The sequence below is a fragment of the Elgaria multicarinata genome, chromosome 22 (assembly GCF_023053635.1).
Source record: "Elgaria multicarinata webbii isolate HBS135686 ecotype San Diego chromosome 22, rElgMul1.1.pri, whole genome shotgun sequence".
NCBI lineage: Eukaryota > Metazoa > Chordata > Lepidosauria > Squamata > Anguidae > Elgaria > Elgaria multicarinata.
The window spans coordinates 11,018,668-11,045,058 of NC_086192.1; the positions used below are offsets into that span (position 1 = coordinate 11,018,668).

The window sequence follows — 26,391 nt, forward strand, 5'->3', positions numbered from 1 at the left end:
TGCTGGATCAGACCAAGGGTCCATCTAGTCCAGCACTCTGTTCGCACAGTGGCCAACCAGCCATCGGCCAGGGATGAACAAGCAGGACATGGTGCAACAGCACCCTCCCACCCATGTTCCCCAGCAACTGGTGCACACAGGCTTATTGCCTCGAATACTGGAGGTCGCACATAACCATCAGGGCTAGTAGCCATGGATAGCCTTCACCTCCAGGAATTTATCCAACCCTTTTTTCAAGCCATCCAGATTGGTGGCCATCACTACTACATCTTGTGGCAGTGAGTTCCCATGGTGAAATGCACAAATTTCCCAATCGCCACCTTTCCCGGTTTTACAACTGCTTCGACATGCCTGATACGCCGGAACGAAACTGCATAACCAGCTTCGATTTTTTTTAAAGTACTATTTATTATTATTGTTATTATTCAACACCGTTATCTTTTCAGCGCCAGGTCAAGACTTTTCTCTTCTCCCAGGCATTTAACAGCATTTAACAATGCTAAGTTTGTTTGTTTTTAACGGACCCCAGAACTTTTGCTTTTAAATGGATACTGTTGCTTTTATACTGTTGCTTTTATGTTTTTGATGGTTTTAAATTTTGTATACTTTTTAATGTTTACTGTTTTTAACTTTTGTAAACTGCCCAGAGAGCTTTGGCTATATAATATAATAAATAATATAAATGCAATAAATAAATAAATTATTATTCTCTGAGCGCGTGGAGTTTTTCATTGCAGTTTTGCATACATTATATGCTTTTAGATGCCGGGTGAAGACCTTTTTACTCTCCCAGCATTTTAACAGTCTATAAATAAATGTTAACTTGGTGTTTTAAATTTGTAATTTTGCATTGCTGCTGTTTTTACCTGGTTGAGCTTTTATATTGTATTTTATATTATGGTTTTATACTGTTGTTTTATACTTTGAATGTTTTTAATTTTTGTGAACCGCCCAGAGAGCGCCGGCTATTGGGCGGTATAGAAATGTAATAAATAAATAAATAATAATAAATAATTAAAGCCACTTCAATCATAATAGCACCATCACAACTAAAATGATTCAGGGGCTGGAGCATCTCCCCTACGAGGGAAGGTTACATCAACTGGGATTGTTTAGCTTGGAGAAAAGGAGGCTGAGGGGAGACATGATAGAGGTGGACAAAATTATGCATGGTGTGGAGAATGTGGAAAAGGAGACATTTTTCTCCCTCTCTCAAAATACTAGAACCCAATGGGGTCATCACATGAAGTTGATGGGTGGGAGATCCAGAACAAATAAAAGGAAGGACTTCTTCACACAGCACATAGTTAAATTATGGAACTCACTGCCACAAGATGTAGTTATGGCCACCCATTGGGATGGCTTTAAAAGGGGGTTGGATAAATTCCTGGAGGAGAAGGTTATCCATGGCTACTAGCCCTGATGGTTGTGTGCTATCTCCAATATTCGAGGCAGAAAGCCTGTGTGCACCAGTTGTTGGGGAACATGGGTAGGAGGGTGCTGTTGCACCATGTCCTGCTTGTTCATCCCTGGCCGATGGCTGGTTGGCCACTGTGCGAACAGAGTACTGGACTAGATGGACCCTTGGTCTGATCCAGCATCAGGGCACTTCTGATGTTCTTAACTACAGGTAGAAAATTGAGTTTTCTCCCATCACTGCAAACAGAAGATTCCTAAACTTTTTTTTTGAAGGACAGCAACCGGGCGGAATTTTGCCTCCTCATCCATCCGGTCGCTAAGACAGGCAGATTTCAGCAACGGTGAAGGGAGGCCGGACGATTCCTGCTCAGTGTTTTCTAACACCTTCCCCTACTTTCTGCAAAATCGCGCGCGTTTTCAAAGCCAAAAGATGGCCCCGTTTTGAAGCACTCTGCACATGCTCAGAAATGCTCTGCTTTTTTTAAAGTTTCCTGGATGGGAGAAAAGACACTCTACATCAGTCTTCCCCAACCTGGTGCCCCCCTAAAAGTGTTTAGACAGGATGATGGGAGTTGGAGTCCAATACACCTGGAGGACATCAGACCGAATAAGGCTGCTTCAACCTCTTCAGACACCTCCTATCTTTGGTTTCTTTTTCCTTCTCTCCTTTTCAAACAGGGTGGGTGGCAATAAAGACACTTTCGTGCAAAGACAGAGTGCTGAAAAGTGTTCTTGTACACGCCGCCTTGAGATGCTATCATTATTATTATTTTCAAATGAAAAGCAGGTGAGCCTGTTTGCACAACCACCTTTCTCTGTGCCCGAGGTAAGCTGCACAGATTAGTAACAAAGGAGAGATGAGACAGACAACAGGGTGGAAGAATGGAGAGAGATTTTCCCTGCAACGCAAATAAATTCCCTCTCCGCTCCGTTGCGCCTGGCTTTCCATCCTCCGCCCATGTGGGCTCCGTGTTCCCTCCAGCTACGCAGGAATGGGTGGGGACCCACCTCCGGTTTTTACCATCCACTCACATTTTTAATACAAAAAACAAAGACTTTTTAAAAGACAGGGGCGAGTTCAAGCCAAACTTGGCTTTCCTTTTAAATGTGTGTGTAGTCTTTTTATTTACCTATTTATTTATTTATTACACTTATATACCGCCCCCACAACCAAAGCTCTCTGGGCAGTTTACAGAAATTCTAAAATTGAGATAAAAACGAGTATGCAAAATTTAAAATTCTAAAACGCAGAACATACACATAAAGCATTAAAAACCGTTAAAAAACTAAACATGTGGGTGATTAAGATGTGCCGCCGTATGCCTGGGCAAAGAAGAAAGTCTTAACCTGGCGCCGGAAAGATAGTAGCGTTGGCGCCAGGCGAGCCTCGTCAGGGAGATCGTTCCATAGTCTGGGGGCCACCACCGAAAAGGCCCTGTCCCTCGTTGCCACACTCTGAGCCTCTCCCGGAGTAGGTACCCGGAGGAGGACCTTAGATGTTGAACGTAGTGATATTCACGTCGGGAGAGGCGTTCCGTCAGGTATTGTGGTCCCAAGCCGTGTAAGGCTTTATAGGTCAAAACCAGCACCTTGAATTGGGCTCGGAAACATACAGGCAGCCAGTGCAAGCGGACCAGAGCAGGTGTTATATGGTCGAACCTTCTGGTTTCGGAAATCAATCTGGCCACTGCATTTTGCACGAGCTGCAGCTTCCGAACTGTCTTCAAAGGCAGCCCTACGTAGAGGGCATTGCAGTAATCTAACTTGGAGGTTACCAGAGCATGGACAACTGAAGCCAGGTTATCCCTGTCCAGATATGCTTACCCTAGAGCACAACTGAGCAGAGAGGGGTCAAATTTTCAAGCAGCTAGGCCTCAACACCACTCTCCAATTCCCTAACCCTCATAGTGGGATGGAAAACAGTGCGATTCGTGGCTGCAAAAAAGAGCAAATGCTATTTCAGGCTGCATTCATAGAAGTATAGCTTCCAAATCACGTGAGGTACTGGTTCCTCTCTATTCGGCCCTGGTTAGGCCTCATCTAGAGTATTGCGTCCAGTTCTGGGCACCCCACTTCAAGAAGGACGTGGACAAGCCGGAGGGCGTTCAGAAGAGGGCAACCAGGATGATCAGGGGTCTAGAAACAAAGCCCTATGAGGAGAGACAGAAAGAACTGGGCATATTTAGCCTTAAGAGAGGATTGAGCGAAGACATGACAGCACTCTTCAAATACTTGAAAGGTTGTCATGAAGAGGAGGGCCAGGATCTCTTCTCGATCATCCCAGAGTGCAGGACACGGAATAAGGGGCTCAAGTTGCAGGAAGCCAGATTCCGGCTGGACAGCAGGAAAAGCATCCTGACGGTTAGAGCGGTATGACAATGGAATCAATGATCTAGGGAGGTGGTGGGCTCTCCCACAGTGGAGGCCTTCAAGATGCAGCCAGACGGCCATCTGTCAGGGATGCTTTAAGGTGGATTCCTGCACTATTATTTTATTTATTTATTTATTTATTTATTACACTTATATACCGCTCCCATAGCCAGGGCTCTCTGGGCGGTTTACAGAAATCCTAAAATAGAGGTAAAAACAGGTATACAAAAGTATACTAGGCAGGGGGTTGGACTTGATGGCCTTACAGGCCTCTTCCAACTCTACTATTCTAGGATTTTATGAAATCCTAGAATAGATAGGCCATAACGCTGGTTCGCTTTCACAAGAAAAGTGGATTAAAATTTCCACTCCGTTGCAGGTTTATCGGCCTCCGACGACGATGACGACATTTCATTTTCTACCACAGTGTCCGTTTCTTCTTCCCCCTTGAAAGCAGCAAGGGGAAAAGCAGTAATTTCATCCAGGGAGCTCGGCCTGAGGGGATAACGGTCCCTTCCGTTACAGGTGTCAGGCCTGTTGCGCTTGGCTGACACCAGGCCGAATCCACCGGTTGCCATGGCAGCCCTCATCTCCGAAGCGCTCCCCGACCAGGCGGAGATGTGGGAACGAATCTGAGGTGAACGTTAACGGCACCTTCCCGTCGAGATAAGGCGGTTAGGGTAATCGGCGGATTAAAAAGCCCTCCGCACAGATGGCTTTTAATCCAGCCTAAGTGAAAGAGGATGGACGCTTTCCTCCTCGCGGTATTGCTTTTCCGACAAATGTTTCGGTCCGCTTCCGAGGCGCTGAGAGAGAAAATAACGTTATCTCATTATGGCCAAGAGGCCCATTCGTATACGCGGTTAAAAGCTTTCATTCACTTTAGCCTCGCTGTTTTCTGACCGAGAACCCATCTGCGCAAGTTAGCATTCAGAAGACAGCCTAATGTGTGCAATTTTAGAAAAACAACCCTGATCTACGGCCCAGTGTTGGGCTATACCACTTGGGACTACACAACAGAACAGTCACACACAAATCCTAAATATCCCACTATTTTTCCACAAAGAACTCGTTCCGTGCAAGTTAACAACCCTGATCTACAGCCTAGTTTCCCTCCAAAGCGGTAAAACTGTGCTAGGGCTATACCATGTGGGACACTATGACAGAACATTTACATGCACACAAACCATACAAATCTCACTATTTTCTCACAGAGAACTCATCTGCACAAGTTAACATTCAGAAGACTGCCTTAGGCTTGTAATTTAAGGATAACAACTCCAATCTATGGCCTAGGTCTCCCCCAAAGTGGTTAACCTGTGCTAGGACTATACCACTTGGAACTGAAGACACACACACACTTACGCACACTTATTTATTTATGAAAACATTTGCCTTTTGCCCTATATCTTTGGAATCTCAGAGCAGCATAAAGATAAAATCAATTCAAGCAATATAAAACAATAAATAATTTGCACAGCTAAAAACAGATTAAACCATTAACAGTTAATGCCAATAAAAAAAAATTAAAACTGTACAAACAACTGAGTCATGTGCAACTTTAGACAAATTCTACAAATAAACATATCAGGGGTGAAGTTCCCGAATTAGCTATCATGGCCAAATTGCTGGTCATAGAGCATTTTAGCGTACAACAACCCTGCAAGGTAGGTTAGGCAGAGGAGGATGCAGCTTACTAAAGGTTTTGAAGTGAATTTCCTAGGCAAGCAGCAATTGTGAGTCTTCAAACTCCTGGGACAAACAAACACCTCCTTTTCGCCTGGCTAGAATTTGCTCGCATGGTTCCTAGTTGCTGATCTTTATGTTTGCAGTTACAGCCTTCCCCAGCCTGGTGCCTTACAGAACTTGTTGGACTACAGTTCCCATCATCCCCCCAACAACCGGCCATGCTGGCTAGGCCTGATAGGATTTGCAGTCCATCACTCCTTCCCTACTCTTACTTCTTCTTATTTATTTATATAGCACCATCAATGTACATGGTGCTGTACAGATTACAAAGTAAATAGCAAGACCCTGCCGCATAGGCTTACCTTAAGAACGTCTTCCCAGTTACAAGCAGGATATCCGCTCTCACTGCAAAAGTCTGCATCTTTCAAGCAAGGTCACTCAGGGCGGACTCACACATTTGATTAGCATTAGGTGTTAACCCTAACGTGCAAATGCAGGCCATCAAAAGGGCAAATAAAACACCTGCATCTTCTCACATCACCCTGAGCCCAATGCTTTTTGATCGGGGGTCTTTTTGCAGCCTCAGCTGCCGTTGCAGCAATTTGCAAGGGAATCTGTCATGCACGTGTGAATGAATCTCCCCCTCTCCGTAGCCTTAATCTGGACGCGTTTCAGGGTGTTTTCCCTTGCCAGGCCCAATCCTGCACCCTCACTGATTTCTGGACTAGAATTCGAGGAAGAGGGGAGGCTGCAAAGAATTAATTCCAACTCTTCCCCACCCAAAACCAATAAAATAAAAAAGGTTGTCCACGCAAACCTTGACACGCTTCCTGCTTCTCCACGGGCACATCTGTGCGTCTGCGCTGCCCTCTAGCGGCAGGTGCAAGCGTTAAATGCAAATTAGCACCGGCCGGGGAGCCAATCAGAAGGCGCGCAGCCCAGGAAACCCGCGCGTGCTCCTTGCAAATCCCAATGAGTGTTTTGCAATTTGCAAAACCCTAAATCCCAGCACCTATTATATATATATAATTAGAGAGCAAACCCATGCAAGTTTAAAGACAGAGAGGAAAAAGTCCTACATCTCCCAGCATGCCCCAGTCAGCTGGCTGGGCCATGCTGGGAGTTGTAGGACTTTGCGTATTTGGGGTTGAGTCCAACCCCCCAGCTGACTGGGGTATGCTAGTAGCTTTATGACTTTCCCCCGGTTTAAACCTGCATAGGATTGCACCTTTATTCTCTTTATTTATTTACTTAAAAGCTTGATTGCATATCTGGGAGTTGAACCCATTCATAAGAGTTAAAGCCATTGAAATCGATAGGGCTTAAATTAGCCGCGGATTTCAATAGACCGAGCCAAATTCTCCCAAAATGTGCAAGCTTTCGGATTCTCCAGCACGCTTCATCAGAGTAGGTGATGACGGGTTCTAGAGAACACGAAAGCTTGCACATTTTTTTTGTGGGATTTGGGTTGATCCTAATAAAAATATTGCCCAACTCTGGATCTTGGATTTTTATTATTATTATTATTATTATTATTATTATTATTATTATTATTATTATTATTATTATTATTACTGTTTGATTGTTTGTTTCATTTACCTTGAGTTAGGGCACAATCCTATGCATGTTTAGACTGGAAAAAAAATCCTACAACTCCCAGCATTCACCAACTAGTATGGCTGGCTGTGGAATGCTGGAAGTTGTAGGACTTTTTTTCAGTCTAAACATGCATAGGCTTGCACGCTTAATGCAATAGTTTAAAATGGATACTGTTTTATTCTGTTGTTTTTATATTTTTTGATGGTTTTAAATTTTGTATACCTTTTTTTTAAAAAAATGTCCACTGTTTTTAACTTTCGTAAACCGCCCAGAGAGCTTCGACTATGGGGTGGTATATAAATTAAATAAATAAATAAATAGGATTACACATGTATAGGATAGTATCCTTAAGTCCTGGGAGTTGTGGGACTTTTTTATTTTATTTTATTTTATTTATTTATTTATTTATTGCATTTTTATACCACCCAACAGCCGAAGCTCCCTGGGTGGTTCACAAAAACTAAAACCATTCAAAGTATAAACAGTATAAAAACACAATATAAAATATACGTTAAAAAGTGATTAAAAACATATCACACATGATTAAAACATCTTTAAAACATCCTTAAAACTTTCTAAAATTTCACTGGATAGGCCTGCCGGAATAGATCAGTCTTTATTGCTTTTTTAAACTCTAAAAGGCTGTCAAGTTTTTCTGTCGAAACGTACATAAGATTGCAGCTTTAACGTCTATTTTTGGAGGTGCCATTGAATTTAGCGCAGAGTTCAACTGTGGAATTGGCTATATCACTGCTTACCTCCCCTGTCGGAGACAGTTTTAAATTTTGTATACAATAGTGGCATGCTCACAATTTGTATACAATAGTGGCATGCTCACAATTAAAAGGGAGACAGCAATTCCTCGTTTACCGAACGATAAAACAATTGGGCCAATTTGCCGTTTCTCACAATAATGCGATGACTCATCTCGGAAAGCTGGCGGGTCTGAACTGTGTTCGGTCGGAACGCAAGGCTGATTTGATTTAAGAATGTTTGTTTTACACACACACAAAAATCTCCCCAAAATGATAATTACTATTTTGAAGGATTCAATATCTTGAGGGCGTGTTATTTATTCTCTGTTCAATTATAATAATCACTGCTGTGAGGGAATCCGTGGGCCTAAAGATAAGAGGTGGAAATAATAAGTCAATCCGAAACAGCAAAAACGTAAATATAGAAGAAAGCTGAGGAAGCGTTGAAGCTAAACTACAAGTCACAAAGTTGCGGGTTCGAACTTCTCCGAGAGAATTGCATAGCTGGTCTTTGAAAAGAATCTGTCTCAACCTCAGACACATCCCTACTGCTGCAATAATGGAAATAATAATACCGGCTTCCCTTACAGGGTCGTTGTAAGGGTGACAAGATTAAGTATGTGGAGCTGTTGCATGTTCAAAATGCACTTTGTGCATGCTAAATATTATTGTAATAGGCGATCCTTATTATTCCATGTGTTAATAAGAGAAAAAACTAACCTAGTCGGTTTCATCCAGGCTAGATTACTGTAATGTGCTCTGCGTGGGGCTTCCCTTGAAGACCTTTGAACCTGCAACTGGTACAGAATGGAGCAGCTAGAACATTTTGGGTTGCCAGGTTTTCAGATCATATTACTCAGATGAGTTTGGGGCCTAAAAGCCATTAGCTGTTGCTACTGCTGGTGTGCACAGGCTTAAATGTCATTTGTTGGTTCATATTTTTGTAATATTGTGAGCTGCTTTTGTGAGAGCAGGGCACCCCGAAAGGCGGTTTAAAAATCTTTTAAAGAAAAATAAATGATTATTCTTTTTTATCATATCAGGGGGAGAAAGTATCAGGTGTGAAATACAAACAACAGGCCATTGCTTCATATCTTATTTGGGCGCTTTCTAGAAGCTTCCGGCTAGCTACTGTTGGAAACAGAAAACTGGGGTCAGATGGATTTTCTAATGCCTTGGCAAGGTTCTTTCTCATGCTGTTATCCCAGAGGCTTTACATTAATAATCCAGAAGGCTGGGAGAAGGTTCAGTTCCTAATGACTAATTAGACTACCCCACACCTGCTCTCGTTGGAAATAAATGAGCAGATACTGAAATTAATACCAAAAGTGAGAATCGGCACGCTACCGCACGGTTGATTTTTAAGTTTAAAGGAACGCGGATTCACAGAAGGGTTAAATTTATTTTATTTCCAAAAGCACCTAATTGCAACCTTTGCAAGAGGAGACGTGAGAATTGCCTGGTTTAACAACCAGCCGCATGGGATATTCTTTATTTCTGAGCTGCCTCAGTCACAAGAACGTCAAAGCAAGGTAAAAATATATATATTAAAATAGCCACGAGGACTTGGACAGGCGTAGGGAATAGAATAGCGATGATGCATTAAAGGAAATCGAGAAAGGAAATGATTCATCATTAGTGCTATTATATTTTATGGATTTATTTAGAGAATATGCATGCCACCTCTTCAAGAGGGGAAAAAAAAACATTTTCAAGGTGGCTGAAAAATGCAAAATAAAAAAATAAAAAGTTCATCACAAGATATGTTGGTTTTAAAAGAGTCAGACTAGAACTGCAGAGATCTGAGTTGAAAATCCTCACCTCTGCCAAGAATCTCACTGGGTGTATTTGTGCAAGCAAATGAACTCCTCTCTTTCTCTCTCTGTTGGCCTAACCTACCTCGCAGGGTTGTTGAGCATTTCGGTTGCCAACCCGTACCTGTAAGCCCCCTTGAACTCAGAAGGACTTAATTCTGAGTATATATGCTTAGAATTGGAGTGAAAGTACAGGAAACTACATCTGAGCTCATTGCAGGAAGAGCTGGATTGAAATGCCAATAGGAAGAAATATTATCTATTATTGTTAGTTATAATTATTATTAATTATTGCTTCTGTTAATAATTAATACTGAGTTACAAATGCTAGTAATATCTAACAGATATTAAAATATAATTAATAATGATTGTTGTTAATAATAATGAATCAATTTATTCAAATGGTAATATTTAATAGCATGTAGTCCCATGCGTAGTTACCTGGGAGTAAGCCCCCTTTGAACTCAGCAGGGCTTAATTCTGAGTAGACATGTAAGCTGGAGAAGCCACATCTGAGCTCAATGCAGGAAGAGCTCGATTGATATGTAAATAGCGTGACACATTATTAATAATTATATTATTATTGCTAATAATTATTACTGTTAATAATCATTAATGATAAATTAATAACGATAATAATATCTAATTAAGGTATTATTGTTAATGATCATTAATCATTTAATTAAATGGTGATATTTAGTAGCTGTTAGAATATGAACAATAACAATAATACATAAGAATGATAAAACTTGTCATTACTGTTAATAAACAATGACGATTTAATAATGGCAATAATATCTAATTGTTAAAATATTGTTAATCATCATTAATAAATTAAATAAATGATAATATTTAGTAGCTATTAGAATATTATTATTAATAATAATACATATGAATGATAAATACACCTAATATATTTGGTATATACTCTATGTCACACACAGTCACTCTCCCCAAAAGCGGGGGGGGGGTCTTCGCCCCACGCAGTCGGGGGAGGAATTAAGGAGACCCAACCTGGGGCGGGGACTACTTCGTCAGACCAGCTGCGCGGATGGAGCCCATCAGCGCCGTCTCCAAGGAGTCTGCGTACGCCCGTTGCCCGGGAGACGCGTCCACCCACAGAGGGAGGGGCGGAGCACCGGAGCTGGCGGAGGGGTTCGGTCCCAGGAGGGGAGCAGCTGCTGAGGAGTGGGGGGGAGGGGCGCTCCCCCCCCAACCTCAGCCTGCCTGTAATTCAATGGAGGGGGGAGGGCGTTGGAAGGGGGGCAATTCATGAGGGAAAGGGGGGCAATTCATGGGGGGGTGCTGTTGAGGGGAAAGTGGGCAAAGGAAGTTGGAGGCTAATTAAGGGAGCAGGGTCCAGTTAATGTGGGGAGGTTTCACTGAGGGGAAAGTGGGCAAAGGAAGTTGGAGGCTAATTAAGGGAGCAGGGTCCAGTTAATGTGGGGAGGTTTCACTGAGGGGAAAGTGGGCAAAGGAAGTTGGAGGCTAATTAAGGGAGCAGGGTCCAGTTAATGGAGGGAGGTTTCACTGAGGGGAAAGTGGGCAAAGGAAGATGGAGGCTAATTAAGGGAGCAGGGTCCAGTTAATGTGGGGAGGTTTCACTGAGGGGAAAGTGGGCAAAGGAAGATGGAGGCTAATTAAGGGAGCAGGGTCCAGTTAATGTGGGGAGGTTTCACTGAGGGGAAAGTGGGCAAAGGAAGTTGGAGGCTAATTAAGGGAGCAGGGTCCAGTTAACGTGGGGAGGTTTCACTGAGGGGAAAGTGGGCAAAGGAAGATGGAGGCTAATTAAGGGAGCAGGGTCCAGTTAATCTGATGAGGTTTCACTGAGAGGAAAGTGGGCAAAGGAAGTTGGAGGCTAATTAAGGGAGCAGGGTCCAGTTAATGTGGGGAGGTTTCACTGAGGGGAAAGTGGGCAAAGATGGAGGCTAATTAAGGGAGCAGGGTCCAGTTAATGTGGGGGTTTCACTGAGGGGAAAGTGGGCAAAGGAAGATGGAGGCTAATTAAGGAAGCAGGGTCCAGTTAATGTGGGGAGGTTTCACTGAGGGGAAAGTGGGCAAAGATGGAGGCTAATTAAGGGAGCAGGGTCCAGTTAATGTGGGGGTTTCACTGAGGGGAAAGTGGGCAAAGGAAGATGGAGGCTAATTAAGGGAGCAGGGTCCAGTTAATGTGGGGAGGTTTTACTGAGGGGAAAGTGGGCAAAGGAAGATGGAAGCTAATTAAGGGAGCAGGGTCCAGTTAATGTGGGGAGGTTTCACTGAGAGGAAAGTGGGCAAAGGAAGTTGGAGGCTAATTAAGGGAGCAGGGTCCAGTTAATGTAGGGAGGTTTCACTGAGGGGAAAGTGGGCAAAGGAAGATGGAGGCTAATTAAGGGAGCAGAGTTCAGATAATGGGAGGTTTCACTGAGAGGAAAGTGGGCAATGAACATGGGGGGAGGTGCAATGAAAGACGGAGGTTAAGGGAGGAGGGTCTAGTTAATTTGGGGAGGTTTCACTGAAGAGAAAGTATGCCACTAATATGACGTGGGGATAAGGTAAAGAAAAGTTTCAGCTAATGGGGAATTTCTGATGGGGATATTGAGGCACAAAGGGGTGTTTAATGGTCCATTACTGAATTCGGAATAGTGGTCCATCAGTATCCTCTCTAATATGTAATTCCCAGAATTCTTGGGGTGTGGGGACGCACTTTGACAGCTAAACCCATACAAGACAGCTATTGATGTGTAGCACAGCTATATCCAAGCGTTCCTCCTTGTCTGCTCCCATCTCTCTTAGGCTCAGCATCAGATGCCCGTGAAGGAACAGGAGACAAACGGAAAGATGGAGGTCTATCGGCAGGAACCTGTATCTGAGGGCGAAGGGGCCAACGCCAGCAAGACCCCGGCAAAGGAGCCCCTGTCCATGCCTCATCACTCAGGCAAGAAGAAAGCAAGGAAGAAAAAGAAGAAGAAGAAGAAGAAAGCAGTTCAGGGGAATGGTGCGTAACTCCCAAAGCCGGTCAGCTTTTCTGCAAATCAGCTAGCCATGGTAGTCAGGGTTCAAGAGGGCCCCTGGCAAAGCACCCTTTGTCAATGGGCTCCCAACTGTGGGCTGTCCTGGAAAATGCAGCAGATATTTTAAATTTCCTGCATTGGCCCAACACAGCATTGTGGGAAATGAAAGTGGCAGCACCCATTGGAGTGATGCTACATCAGGGACATTGGTGGGGGGGGGACATTAAAATGGCAGCTCACAGACGTAACACCCACTGGGGCCTAGCAGCTGTACAAAGGCCCGTCGAGACAGAAAACTGAACTGTGAAGTGTCATCTGTGGGCAACTAGTGTTGTGAATTTTGTGCATGAGGTGAAAGACCCCGGTTACATTGATATAAAACTTGATTTCTTTATACCGTGTATTAGGCTTAACTAAATGCTCATAAAAATGTGCAAGCTTTCAATGTCTCCAGATCTCTTCATCAGGTTGACCTAATAAAGTTTCTTACCCTAAGAAGGATTGTAGAACTTTTTTTTTTTACAGCCCTTCACTTTTGGTGTATTTTTTATACTGGTTCTGAGCGATCCAAAACACTTCATTTACTCAGTGATCCTTCACAGCGGGGAATATTCCTGCATAAACAAGTCCTTGGTAGAAGCACTTGTCTAAATTGGAAATCCAAATCTAAGCTGAGCAATTATGTATTAATACTGTTTAAAACATATGTATTTCTCCAGTGTATGCAGTAGGGGGCATAAGACATTCTTCAAATGGAAATGATTTGAAGTGATCGTAATAGTAATTTAAAATTTTGTGAGCTATCTGATGACAATTCCTGGTCTGTCAGTCGCAGCCCGGCTGATGTTATAATAAGTCAGTTCAGTTGCATGCAGTTTTCCGAAACAGGTGTTTTAATATGCTAAACTTGGTTTTATTTACATTATTTATTGCGTTTTTTTAGACTTTGCAATAGCTCTCTGGGCAGTTTACAATTAAAAACACGGCATACAAAAAGTCAAAATGTAAAACTTTAAAAAAATACTGTATGAAACGAATATAAGTTATAGTGTTAAGGTGGTCAAGAAAGACCCCCTTTCTCGGGGAAAAGGGTACACCAGACTTCTCCTCCTTCACCTCTGTTCATTAATAAAGAGTCATCAGAATGCAGTTGGTTGGTTGCTCAAGTTGGCCTGCACTCACCGCCCCCAGAGCAGGGTTGAGTCTGCTCAGCAAATGTAGCAGTTTCCAAAAACACAGCTGCTAAGGCTAGGATCCCGGATCCAAGTGGCCATTATCCCAGACATTTCGGCGCACCGCTCCTTGTTATCACGAAAACCACCCCAATGGTTAGCAAAGTTAGCTTCGCCCACCCTTGCATGGGGGGCTCCTCTGGTACAGTAAGTTACATAAACAGGGCGTAGTTGTCACAATATGATGTATCGTTAGCTGTTAGAAATAGTTTCATTTAGGGAAAATGTATAACTGCAATCAATAAGGGATAGGAGGAGATGAGCTCATCAGGAGGGGTAGGGGATGTTATAAAAGATGTTGGTTGTGGATGAGGGGTGGAGAGGGTCGTCTTCGATCCGTCGAGGGTGAGTTTCCTCCTACACGTGTAGTTCAATAAAGAGGTGGTCACTGAATCTGGACTTGCCTGGTTTCCCTGTTCCCTCCCTTCTGGTTGGGGTTTTTACCCTAACAATAGTCCGGGGAAAGCCTGTCTGTAAAGCTAAGTTTTCAGGCGGCGTTTAAAGCATGTTACATTTGATGCTGTCCTCCATGCATGCAGTTTAATATTGCTCAGGCTCATTCGCTTGATGCTGTTCTTTTGAAACAGGGAAGCATGCAAGGAAAAGCAAGAAACAGCCAAACTTTGTGACGTCACACCCCGGACTGCTCCAGCCCCGAAGCGACGATGGAACGCCGCAGGATGAGGCCACAAAAGTAACCCCAGGCGAAACAGCGAGAGATCCGCTGTTTGCTTCCACATCCGACATTTCCTGCCTCACCCAAGGCAGCTCGGATCCCACCAATGAGAGCCTTCGCTGGGATGGGATCCTGGACGATCCTGTCGCGGAAGAGGAGAGGCTGTGGAATTACAGAGTAAACAGAAGGAAACGGTACGGGGCCTACATCCAGCAAAGCCTACCCCCGGAACCATCCTTCACTCTCAGGCGTTTGCCACAACTTTGTAAGGTTTCACAAATGAACGGGGAGCGTTTGCTATCCAAGAGCAAGTCGTCCACTACAACATTAGAAGCCAACAAAGACGAAAGCAGACTTCTAAGGCCATAACCAAAATCTCACCGAGGCAGCTCTGATACCAAGTATTCCTCAGGAAGTGGTGTAAATCCCTCGAACCCTTTTATTTTGTTGCCTGTAATTAAAGCAAAGATACAAAACCTTGCTGTGGTAACCCTAGATGGCTCTCAGGATTACTAATTCCTTATCAGGTTACCCAATGGCTTGCTTGTACATAACCATTTTCAGTTTTATAAAATTCCATGTGGGTGGTTAGATAATAAACACTGCGTTTGATGGTGTCTACCTAACCTTTCATAGATGTTAAGTAGAGGAAGGGCTGGAAAAATTCTTGCCTGAGTCCCTGGGGAATCGCTGATCGATCAGTGGAATTGTTTGTGTGACATGAGAGCCCACTGTGGGTTATTTAAACCCATGGTGAGGCTGTGGTGCATGCGGACGCCATTTTGAACATGCAGCCCCCATTGGGGGTTGTCAAGCATGGGAACCTGGCCACCATGGTTTCTCAAGGTTTAAACAACCCTCACATAACCCATAGTCTGTTCTAAAACAACCTGTTTTACATTGTTTACGTTGTCACTGGGTTCGCACGACATGACACCTCCCAAGCGAGGGTTACATATTCATCCGGGCACCCACAGGTGCTGTAAACATGTGTTGTCTAATCCAGGTCATCGTCGACAGTACTAGGCTAGTTGGATCAATGGCTGACTCAGTATAAGCCCGTTTTCTGTGTTCCTAACGTGACTTGAATACCATCAAGTTCAAAGGGTATATGTTCATTCTTTAAGCAAATCTCCCATTTGCTGTTCACACTGCCATTATAGAATTAATGCCCTACTTTCTTCTCAGCTTTGTCCCCAAACAGCCAGTGGATAACCCTACCTTCCCTTGTAACTTTGTTGCTGTGGGGTGAAGTAACAGTAGCAGGATTTATTTGGGTGTTTCTTGAATCTTCTAGGTAATACATTGTGACCAGCTAAATGAAAACTCTACATTCATAGGGACATTTTCAGTGATAAACTGGTCCTAAACTACTATCGGCCAGCTTCAATTTTCCACCGCAGACATTAGGGAGAAAAGGCAGCCAGGAGTAGAGTCATATGAAAAATCAAAACACATGAATTGGGGATTTCCAGAAGTGAAACCATCTTGACACATGCAAAGAACATCTTAATTGTGGAATCTATACAAGTCTACTCAGAAGAAAGCCCCACTTAGTTTAATGGAACTTACTCCCAGGTTTGCTGCCTGAAGTTATCCTAAAAAAGAAATTTTACATAGCTTTTACATTTTTAAAAAATATCTTGTTTTCCTATTTAAAATGGCTTGGTCAAGTATCTAGCGTAGAAGAGTAAAATGAGACCTAGTGCCTATCAAACATTTTGCCCAAACATTTGTTTTGCTCAAACATTTCCACCATTCCTCATAATTGTATTAATTTGTCACTTCTAATATTAAGTAATAATTCCCATGCACACTCAAAAAACAGCCTAGGCAATTCACCCCACTACAGTTTGACAAGCGTTAATGAACACAATACACATCTCTACGATTATGTTATTCAGATAATTTATTACTAGTTAAAAGGGCTAAAATTAAAAGCAAATTAAGAACAGCAATGGGGAGAGGAATCTCATCATAGGCATTGCACAGCCACATCCAGGGCTTCCCACAAACACAGCAACGCAACTTAACTTTTAAATCATGTAATGCCACCATTCTCTTTTTCTTTAAAAAGAAAAAAAAGGCACATATATAGACAGATATTTAAGATTTATGTTTACAGAGAGGCAAGGAAGAAAATGCGCTTTGAAGGTTTCATATAAGGTTTTCATTCATGAATTCCTAGGAAGAACAGAATTCAAGAAGCCCCATGGTACATCTCGTGTGGAATAACGTCACCATTGCCCACGTATTCAAGAGAGGATCGCACCCCACAAAAGGTTCTAGGGACTTCCTTGAGGCAATCCTATGCATGCGAGCAGGGCTGAAAACAGCACGTGACTCATCAAACCATTTCTCAGTGACGTAGTCGCTGAGTAACTTGTTTGCACCTTGCATTGAAGATAACGCTTTGTTTGCAGACGGTGTTCCCAGCTTTCAGAAACTAGTTCTGTTTCGGCTGGGGCGTTGAGGGAAAGAATTACAAAAATTGCTTCAAAGTCTACACCACCAGGCCTTAGGGGGCTGTCCCTTGCCTCTCTAGGCGCGGTTCCCAACGTGTTCCCTTAAGAGCAAACAAAAAACAAAGCAATCAATTCTAACAAATAAATAACTCCCTCTCACTACAAAGCAATCCTGCCTTCACGCACACAATGCTACCAAACTCTCCTCGACACTAACCGTTAATCACACTTGCGAGAACTATCTTTACTAAAGCCCAGCAATGGATATTCTGCTGCAGGAAGCTATTCTGCATTCCTCGCACGCCTTAGACCATCCTTCCCTAACCTAGGGCCTTTCCAGATGTGTTGGGACGACAGGGGTTGCAGGGAGTTATATCCCAACGCATCTAGAAGGTACCAGACTGGAGAAGGCTGTAAAAGCCTACACCTGCTCGAACACGTGCTCAATGCTTTTTTCTTTTCTTCTGGGAGAATATCACCGGAACATTTTTGAGGGTTCACAAAGGCAGCACACTCAAACACATACACCCCGCTGCCCCCCAAAAGACGTCCATTCGAATCAATCTTAGGTACTTCTTCCAGGCACATCCAAATGGAACTGCTCTATATTTCGGTAACATTTAGAAAGCAGCATTTTTTAAAAATGCTTTCTTTGGTCAAAGTGCATGGAAAAGCGTGACCGCAAACAAAAGACCCTGTTGAGGAATTCTAGAAAAAAAGAATGGAGGGGAAAAAATCCTATTCACAGTGTTTGCAAATGCCACAATAACTTCCTACACACACAAAAAACTAAGCACTGTATTAACCTGGCAGCCTTCCTGATGTGTTACTAGGGATTAGCTATTATGATGGACAATATAGATGTTTTCAGACTAAAAGCTGAGCTCAATTTTCAAAGAACGAAAGTGGAGGAAAGCGATCAACGCACGATAGATGAAGCTGGGCTGCTTTGTAGGTGAACAACTGAGCCAAGATTAGTTTGGGACATTGAACATACCCTGCACAATGAGGAAGCATCTGGCCATGAATGGAGACATTGCTATGGAGACAGAAAAAGTTCTCAGCTGCTCCTGTCCTTTGTAAGATCCAACTCATCATAGCTAGGTAACTTTCCTCTATCCCGTGCACTTCGAGGTTATCCAGATTCACCAAAAATATGAACTGACTGGACACACGGCTGCAAACCTTCTTAAAAGAGGTGAAGCGTTTAATATCCTCCTTTTGTGCTGGTGATGAATTAATTACTCAAATGACCTGTTTGCAACATCCACAATGCAATTTGGGCAGCAAGTGTTGAGGACTCAGCCAAGGGTGAAATATTTGTGGGGAAACGGATCCTAAACCATACCTTAACAACTTAAGGCGCAATACTACACACGTTCATATGTGAATTCTACAACTCCCAGCCGGCTGGGGAACACAGAGGTGTAGCACTATTTTCCATCTAAATGTGTATAGGATTGTACCCTTAGCATTTTTTTCTGTTCACCTCTGGATTTCAAGAGTTCCTACAGACGTCACGGCAGGGTCACATATAAAAGAAAGATGGTCTAAAATCGTGCCAACTTCATTCTGAGTGTTCAAAGTGCTACTGCAAAGAATTATGGGAGGTTCTGAGTTGTTACGTTCACAAAGTTTTACACAGATGAATTTTTTAAAATATTCCTGATGACATCAAGATAATTTTTAGCCTTGTATACGCTACAAGTTGCAGGCAAACAACAGCGCTTTCTAACAAACTGTCTGGCAGGTTCAGAGTGAATTAAGTGAAAAGCAAATCAGACATTTTGTGTAATTAATGAAACATATCAGGAACAACCAAAAAAACCCTAGTCTCTTTGTGCTTTAATGCAAAACCCCTTTCAACGACTGTCCTGATCATTTCTTCGAAGACGTCCTTGAAAGAACAGAGTAGGCATATTTGGAGTAAAGTTAAAAGATCTACATCAACCCAAAATTGTGCATTGCCCATGAACCAGCCTGCCACAGCAAAATCTCTGTGTTATACTTCGTCATAACAAGTGAGGGCCTTTGACAAGCGAAAATAAATATGGCTTTGGGGTTTTAAATGGGAAAGAGGTTGGTTTTTAAGTTCTTTGATGCGGGAGCGAACAACATAGCTTCCACCGTACAAAGAGTCAATTCAAGGATTGTTTTCACTCAAAGGCTGTCATCCCAGGTACCTCCTCGTCTGCGAAAGCAAGTTACTTTTCCCTTTTAAAAAGAAAGATTCCTTTATTTTCACCACGCACAAGGAAAGACCAGGACAAAAACAAATGATGGCGTCGAAAGAAGAAAAGGCTTAAGAAAAAGGGTACATTCTTATAAACAAAAATTATTAAAAAATTAAGTGCAGGCCAACGGAATCCTTAAGGCTGAAGGTGCACGCTGGGGGAGAGAGGTAGCTACGAACAAGGTTCATCCGAGTGGCAAAACTATTGAAGGTTTCATCCGGCTGAGAATTGAGCACGATGCAACGAAGACAGAGGGCGTTGCCACAGGAGAGGAAAAAAAGAGCAGTCAGCAATCATTGAGGCCGTTGTCCTTCCCAGAAGACTCCAGCTCCACGCTGGACAAGAACTTCCGCACGTACTTTCGGCAGTTGTAATCCAGTGTGGTTGTGTACACAGTCTTGGTGTGTTTGGGGTAGACGATGGTGGTGCTGCTAAAACTCCTGGCTCTGTTGCGGGGCTGGAAACGCACCTCCGCTTTGTAACTACGCCACGTGCTGTCAGGAACGCAGACGACCGTCTGGCTGCAAGAGGACGCCCCGAGCCTCAGCGGCATATCAATATTATTAATGAAGTGTTTCTCCGAGTCGTATTTCACGGAAGAGGTATACCTGGGAGTGTGTGTGTGTTGGGAGGAGATAAAATGGATCGCGTCATTGGTCAGCAAAAAAATAGTTCAGAGGTGGGGAACCATCAGGCCCGTGGGCCACATCTGATCTAGCCCTCCGAGGGTCCCCAGAAGGCCACACCCCTTTTCTCAGCCACGCCCCCTGGAAAAAACCTATCATTTGGTGGTTTTCCAACTTTTGCATGTTTTTCAACCCAGGCTGAAACACCTCACCTCAGGCTTAGTTTACGATAGTAAGGGCTTTAAACTAAAATATTTTGGAATTTTGGCTCCGCCCTTTTGCCCTACCCACCATTAGGATGCACCCGACCACCAGCACCAAGAGCTTCTCCAAAATTTGAATTTGGGCCATCGGCCTACTCCCCTGTTGCAGCTGAGTCAAAGATTTTATTCCTCTTGCATGTTTTGCCAACTCCTAACGTAGTTCAACCGAACGCTCGCTTTGATACAGGGCTCTGCCCCCGTTCCATCCCCAATTCCCACCCCAACATACCCCTTATGCTTTTAATGATTCTGAAGGAGGGGAAAAATCCCCACCCACTCCAAAAATGTTTATTCAGCCTACAGTTTACATCTCCCACTGAGAAGGACGCTTCGTTCTTTCCCTGATAAATCACTCCACTGTCTCTTCTCATAGCAAGGAAGTTTGTTTCAGTATCTACTTTAATCCATGACTTCACCTCCATGTCTTCTTCACCCTGCTATTATGAAATCTGCCAACCTATCACTGCTCTGTCCTCCAGTGGATGCCCAGGATCTACACAAGACCATCAAAGGGCGCAATCCTATGCATGTTTAGACAGGGGCGGGGGGAAGTCTTACAATTCCCAAAGGAATTGGGAGTTTTCCCCTGTCTAAAGATACATTGGATTGTTCCCTAAGTAAATCCTACCACTGCTTCACACACACGTCCACTTCACTCACCACTTCTACACTTTCTGCGAAGAGGAGCATAAAAAAAACTCAACAAACGTAAAACCGAAACGTTTACCTTATATCCTTGGGTGGCAACGGATCAAACTCCACTCCTTCGCCGAAGGACAGAGGACATAACCTCAAGGTGCAGCCAGGAAGCAGGGGGTGGAAAGAAGATGCAGGATCCTGAAAAAAAAACCCAAAGGACACTCTATAAACACAGAAAGTTGGAAGACAACATAACGTAAGTAAGAAGAGCCCTGTTGGATCAGACCAAGGGTCCATCTAGTCCAGCATTCTGTTCACACAGTGGCCAAGCAGCTGCCCACGGGACACCCACAGGCAGGCCACGAGTGCAACAAATTCATATTAGCGCTATCACTGTTGGGAACGCAAGCGTGAAAGCAAAACCTGGTCTCCCGGCAACCCTGGCTCACCAGGCGAGAATCTCTCTGTAGGATACATTTTGGTGAACGTTACGCGTGGCATCAATCACAGTTTGTGCCTTCACGTGTACGGTTAAAGGTGGGTGGGTGGAGAAACTTAAATATGTGTGTGAAGTCGTCCATCCCCTGCTGATTCCAGCAAGTCTTTTAACTATTTTAAAATCACAGCCTCAATGTGCTTCATACTCCATCACTTTACACTCACAGCCTGCGAAACTACAATCGTTCCTATCCGTTTCGGAAGAAAAACTAAATGGAGCAATATCATCTAAGCTGAAGGCCGCCGGGCTGGAGAACCACAACTCCCATCATCCCTGGCTACTGGCTCTGAGGGCTGGGGTTGATGGGGTTTGGAGCCCAAGGAGATCTGGAAAGCCATAGGTTCCTCAGGGAGTGACTAGCGGCAGAGCAAGGGTTATGAACTCAACTCTTAACTTGTGGGACACACACAATTCCCACAAAGACGCAGCAGGCGCGGCTACCGTCCTGGCCCGGCGAGAGATGCAGTTGGAACCAAACCCTTGCCGCTCCCCAGCCGTTAACTCAATCCAGTCTTCAAGCTGCCCAGGAATCATTTTAGTCCCCACTTAAAAGTGTAGCCACATCTCAACTCAAGTGACTGTTTCTGCAACAGCAGAGTTACGAAAAACTGCGGTTCTTGCATTGAAACATCCAACGGAGATTCGGTGGCCAGTGGATTCACCCTCCAGGCATTAGACCCACCGTAAGTCCATCGGGGCAAGTGCCAGCTTTTAACTCAGCGACCTGGCCTTGAGCAGCAGTGCCTAGGAGGGACAGCTGGCCCTCTCTCTATTCTGATTTCTCGTAGGGAAGAGAGAGAACAGGCAGCCACCTGACTCTCACCAGCGCTGACCATTTTGCAGCAGCTGCCACCATCTCTGACGACCTTGGGGTGGGCACGGCCAGGCATTTGCCGAAGGCCCACTTCCAACCTCGTTGCTCATCCAAGACAAGGGGTGGGTGGGGAGGAGGGGATGCCACAGCTTACCTGCCTCTCCGCATGGCAAGCAAGCAAGCGGTACCCACGATGAGAAATGGGGCAAGAGCAATTGGTGGCCGTGGCAGGGAGAAGGCGGACTCAGAGAAAGTGAATTGCCCTCCAGTACCTGAAGCAGACACTGAACTGGGGGTGGGGGTAGAATCAAGGCCTACTTTGCAAGCCATACCTCTGCCATTCCTCCTACGAGTAAGCACAGGCATGATCCGGCATTTCCCTTCCTTGCCTTCCTACACTGCAAAGAAAGGGTGTGGTGGGTGAACCCCCTCCGGGGCTTAATCCTGTAAACCAGAGAGATCACCCCAAAGTTCAAGCCGCTGCCTTAACCACAATTAGGTCGTCGATGCGTGTGCAACACGCGCTCCCGGCCGACACGAGGATTCGAACCTGCCTCAGCCGTTGCGAAATCGGAACCGGGAGGTGGTCAGATTCATCTGACATGCGATACATTAATCACCTAATGTTTTTAAAAAATGAAATCTTGGGCGTATGAAGGGGGCGGCCATAAAATCCGGCAGTGGTGATTAAAGCAAGGAACTGGCCAAGGTAGGGATCGATCCGGCCACTGACTGAGCCCCCATTAAACTCCTCCCCAAGATGAGGCTGTATTATTTTAGTGGGCAAAAGCACAGGCCTGTATTAACACATACACCCCTTCGCTCCCAAATTCTGTAAACGCATGTTGGGGGCACCCAACAGCTGTCTGACAAATGCCGTCTTGAACACGACAGCAGCCGCCCAGAAGAAAAGTTTTGCATTTTTCTGCTTTTAAATGTTTTAACTGGAGATTCTGGATTTTATGTATCTACATTGTAAACTGCTTTGAGACGTCTTTTTAGACGTAGTGGTCTAAACAAATGGATTAAACAAATCCTTAAGAAACAGGGATTCGACAGGGGGTGTTCCCCCACAGCATAAAAAACGCAGCTCTGGGAGAAGACTTCTTGTCTCTTTCTCCTGCACCTGTTAAAGAAACAGGAGCTGGAGAGAAAAAGAAAAAGAGAAGGGAAAAGCCAAGCTGTCCCCTGTCAGAGGCAGGAATTGGGGCTCCGGGTGCACCAAACTCCCTCTTGGTGGGCCCCAAGGGGTTGGGAAAAGAAGGGAGGTTGGGAACTTCCACCTGGGGGAGAAAAGGAGGAATTTGCGGCTGCATTTGCATTGCAGTTGAGACTGGATTGAGTTGAGTTTGTGTTACATTTGCAAGCCAAATTCGGAGGGGGCTTCAGTTTTACAGACACACCACACACCAGCGGCTGCAATCCTATGCAGTCTCAGAACTCAATGGGGCTTACTTGCAAGTAGACACAAAACGCCACTCCATCAGGTCAAATCTATCCATGTCTACTCAAACGTAAGACACAGTGAGGTCAATGGGGCTTCCTCCGAAGTAGAGGAATATAGGGTGACATCCTAACAGGGCAATCCTATATTTCGAGATAAGCTCCACTGAGTTAAGTGGGGCTCACTCCTGGGAAAGAGGAGGTAGGTTGCAATCTGATGCCCTCTTACCTGTGAGTAAGTCCCATGGGGCTTACTTCTGAGCAGAGATGCCCGCTGTGGGTCACTTACATGTGATTCACACTCCGCCTTCAGCGCTAATTCGGATTGCATTGGACACACACTCTCTTGCCTTGGTACTGCGGCTCGCCTTTGATTTGGCGTTCCATATCCCACCCTGGGCTGCTAATTCGGATTGCATTCGATGCACACACGCAGATACACACCCACTTGCTCGCTATTCGGGCCTCGTCTCCGAACCCGGGTTCTATAGCCCTATATAGAGCAGACCCATTGAAAAGACACTGAGTCATGAGAGAGCCACAAGTAACTCAAGCAGCCCCATTCATTTCCAAGGGTCTACTCTACGTAGGACGAACATGGGGTATGCGCCCGCGCTCATTCGGATTGCGTTCAATACACGCGAACACACGTACCACTCACTTCTCTAGCTAAACCCGCGTTCCTTACTCCCGGGCTAATTCGAATTGCATTCGACGCGGACTCCCCAAACTTGCTTCGCCATTCCGGCTCGCCTTTGAACCGGCGTCCCATACTCCCGGGCTAATTCGAATTGCATTCGATGCACCCGCACAGCCATACCCCAAGCTTGCTTCGCCATTCCGGCTCGCCTTTGAACCGGCGTCCCGTACTCCCGGGCTAATTCGAATTGCATTCGATGCACCCGCACAGCCATACCCCAAACTTGCTTCGCCATTCCGGCTCGCCTTCGAACCGGCGTCCCATACTCTCGGGCTAATTCGGTTTGCATTCCACGCGGACTCCCCAAACTTGCTTCGCCATTCCGGCTCGCCTTTGAACCGGCGTCCCATGCTCCCGGGCTAATTCGAATTGCATTCGATGCACCCACACAGCCATACCCCAAACTTGCTTCACCATTCCGGCTCGCCTTCGAACCGGCGTCCCATACTCCCGGCCTCATTCGGTTTGCATTCGATTCGAGGCCGGGACGCGGCGCGCTCCTCTCTCCAGTACTTACCTTAGCAGGAGGCTGCGGGGGGCCGGGCAGCCCGTTGGCGAGTCCCCGCTCGGAGCCGCCGCCGCCGCCGCCGCCGCCGCCGCCCGAGAGCAGCCAAGTGCCGGGATTCGGGCTGGGGGGCAGCCCGGAGTCGGGGCTGTCGAGCGCCCGCTGGGCGTCGGGCAGCTGGGGCGCGTCGGGGAGGCTGAGCCGCCCTACCATGCTGGTGCGCCCTGGTGGCCGTGCGCCCTGAGTGCCGCGCCAGCCCTTCTGGATGCGGGGAGAGCGGCGGAGCGAGGCCGCGGGGGCGGGGAAGCCAGCTGGGCCGCCCCCGACGAAGGAAAAGGGGCCGGGCCGGGCCCGAGCAGCCCGCGCCAGCAAGGGAAAGCGACGCCCCGGGCGTGGCGGTGGCGGCGAGGGCGCACGGACGCATCTCCCGCTCCGGGCCTGCTCGAAGGACCGAGGGCAGCGACGAGGGATCCACACGCCCCCCCAATCGCAGCTCGGTCCCGGTCCCCACCGCCGTCTCACCACAGGAGCCCAGGCGGCAGTCCTTGGAGAGGCTGTGCGGGGTAGTGGTTAGCGCGTTGGACTGGGACCCGGGTTCTAGTCCCCACTGGCCTTGACTCGCAGCCTGACCTACCTCGCAGGGTTGTTGGGAGCGTGAAATGGAGAGTCGCAGCTTGACCAGGATGATCAGGGGTCTGGAAACAAAGCCCTATGAAGAGAGACTGAAAGAACTGGGCCTGTTTAGCCCGGAGAAGAGAAGATTGAGGGGAGACATGATAGCGCTCTTCAAATACTTAAAAGGTTGTCAAACAGAGGAGGGCCAGGATCTCTTCTCGGTCCTCCCAGAGTGCAGGACACGGAATAATGGGCTCTAGTGACAGGAAGCCAGATTCCGGCTGGACATCAGGAAAAACTTCCTGACTGTTAGAGCAGTACGGCAATGGAACCAGTGACCTAGGGAGGTTGTGGGCTCTTCCACACTAGAGGCATTCAAGAGGCACCTGGACAAGCATCTGTCAGGGATGCTTTAGGGTGGATTCCTGCATTGAGCAGGGGGTTGGACTCAATGGCCTTGTAGGCCCCTTCCAACTCTGCTATTCTATGATTCTGTGACCTACCTCGCAGGGTTGTTGGGAGGGTGAAATGGAGACTCGCAGCCTGACCTACCTCGCAGGGTTGTTGGGAGGGTGAAACGGAGACTCGCAGCCTGACCTATCTCACAGGGTTGTTGGGAGGATGATATGGAACAGAGGAAAAACACTTCAGCCACCTTGGGTTCCTTCCGTGCAAGAAGAAAAAAGCCGGGATATAAATGTAATAAATCCTCCTCCTCGTCCTGTATCCATTTCCCTACTTGCTCCTGAGTAGACCAGCAGAGGATTGTGCCAGGAAGGGCGGACGGCCTTGCTCTGCCCCACGTAGAACCCTCTGTGTTTTACAACCCTGCACTCAAAGGAAGGAAGTGCTGAGCCTTCCCCAACTTGGGGCCCTCCTGATGTTCTGCACTGCAACTCCCTGGCCTGGGGGTGATGGGACTTGCAGTCCCAACACATCTGGAGGGCCCAGGCCAGGGAGGGCTGATGTAACCTTACCCGACTGACCCAATGTCTGCCTGGAGTGGCATCCCCAAAATAAACAAACACACCTCTGTACACC

General features: G+C 45.8%; 1 protein-coding gene across 1 annotated transcript; it reads right to left on the minus strand.

The window, feature by feature from the left end:
* Nucleotides 1-16,306: 16,306 nt before the first annotated feature.
* On the minus strand, nt 16,307-24,948 carry RFLNB (refilin B). The gene is made up of 3 exons (XM_063146760.1): nt 24,748-24,948; nt 20,863-20,972; nt 16,307-19,854 (listed from the first exon to the last, which is right to left on the minus strand). Exons 1-3 carry the CDS (start codon nt 24,946-24,948, stop codon nt 19,533-19,535), a joined length of 633 nt encoding a protein of 210 aa, XP_063002830.1. The 3' UTR covers nt 16,307-19,532.
* Nucleotides 24,949-26,391: the final 1,443 nt, after the last annotated feature.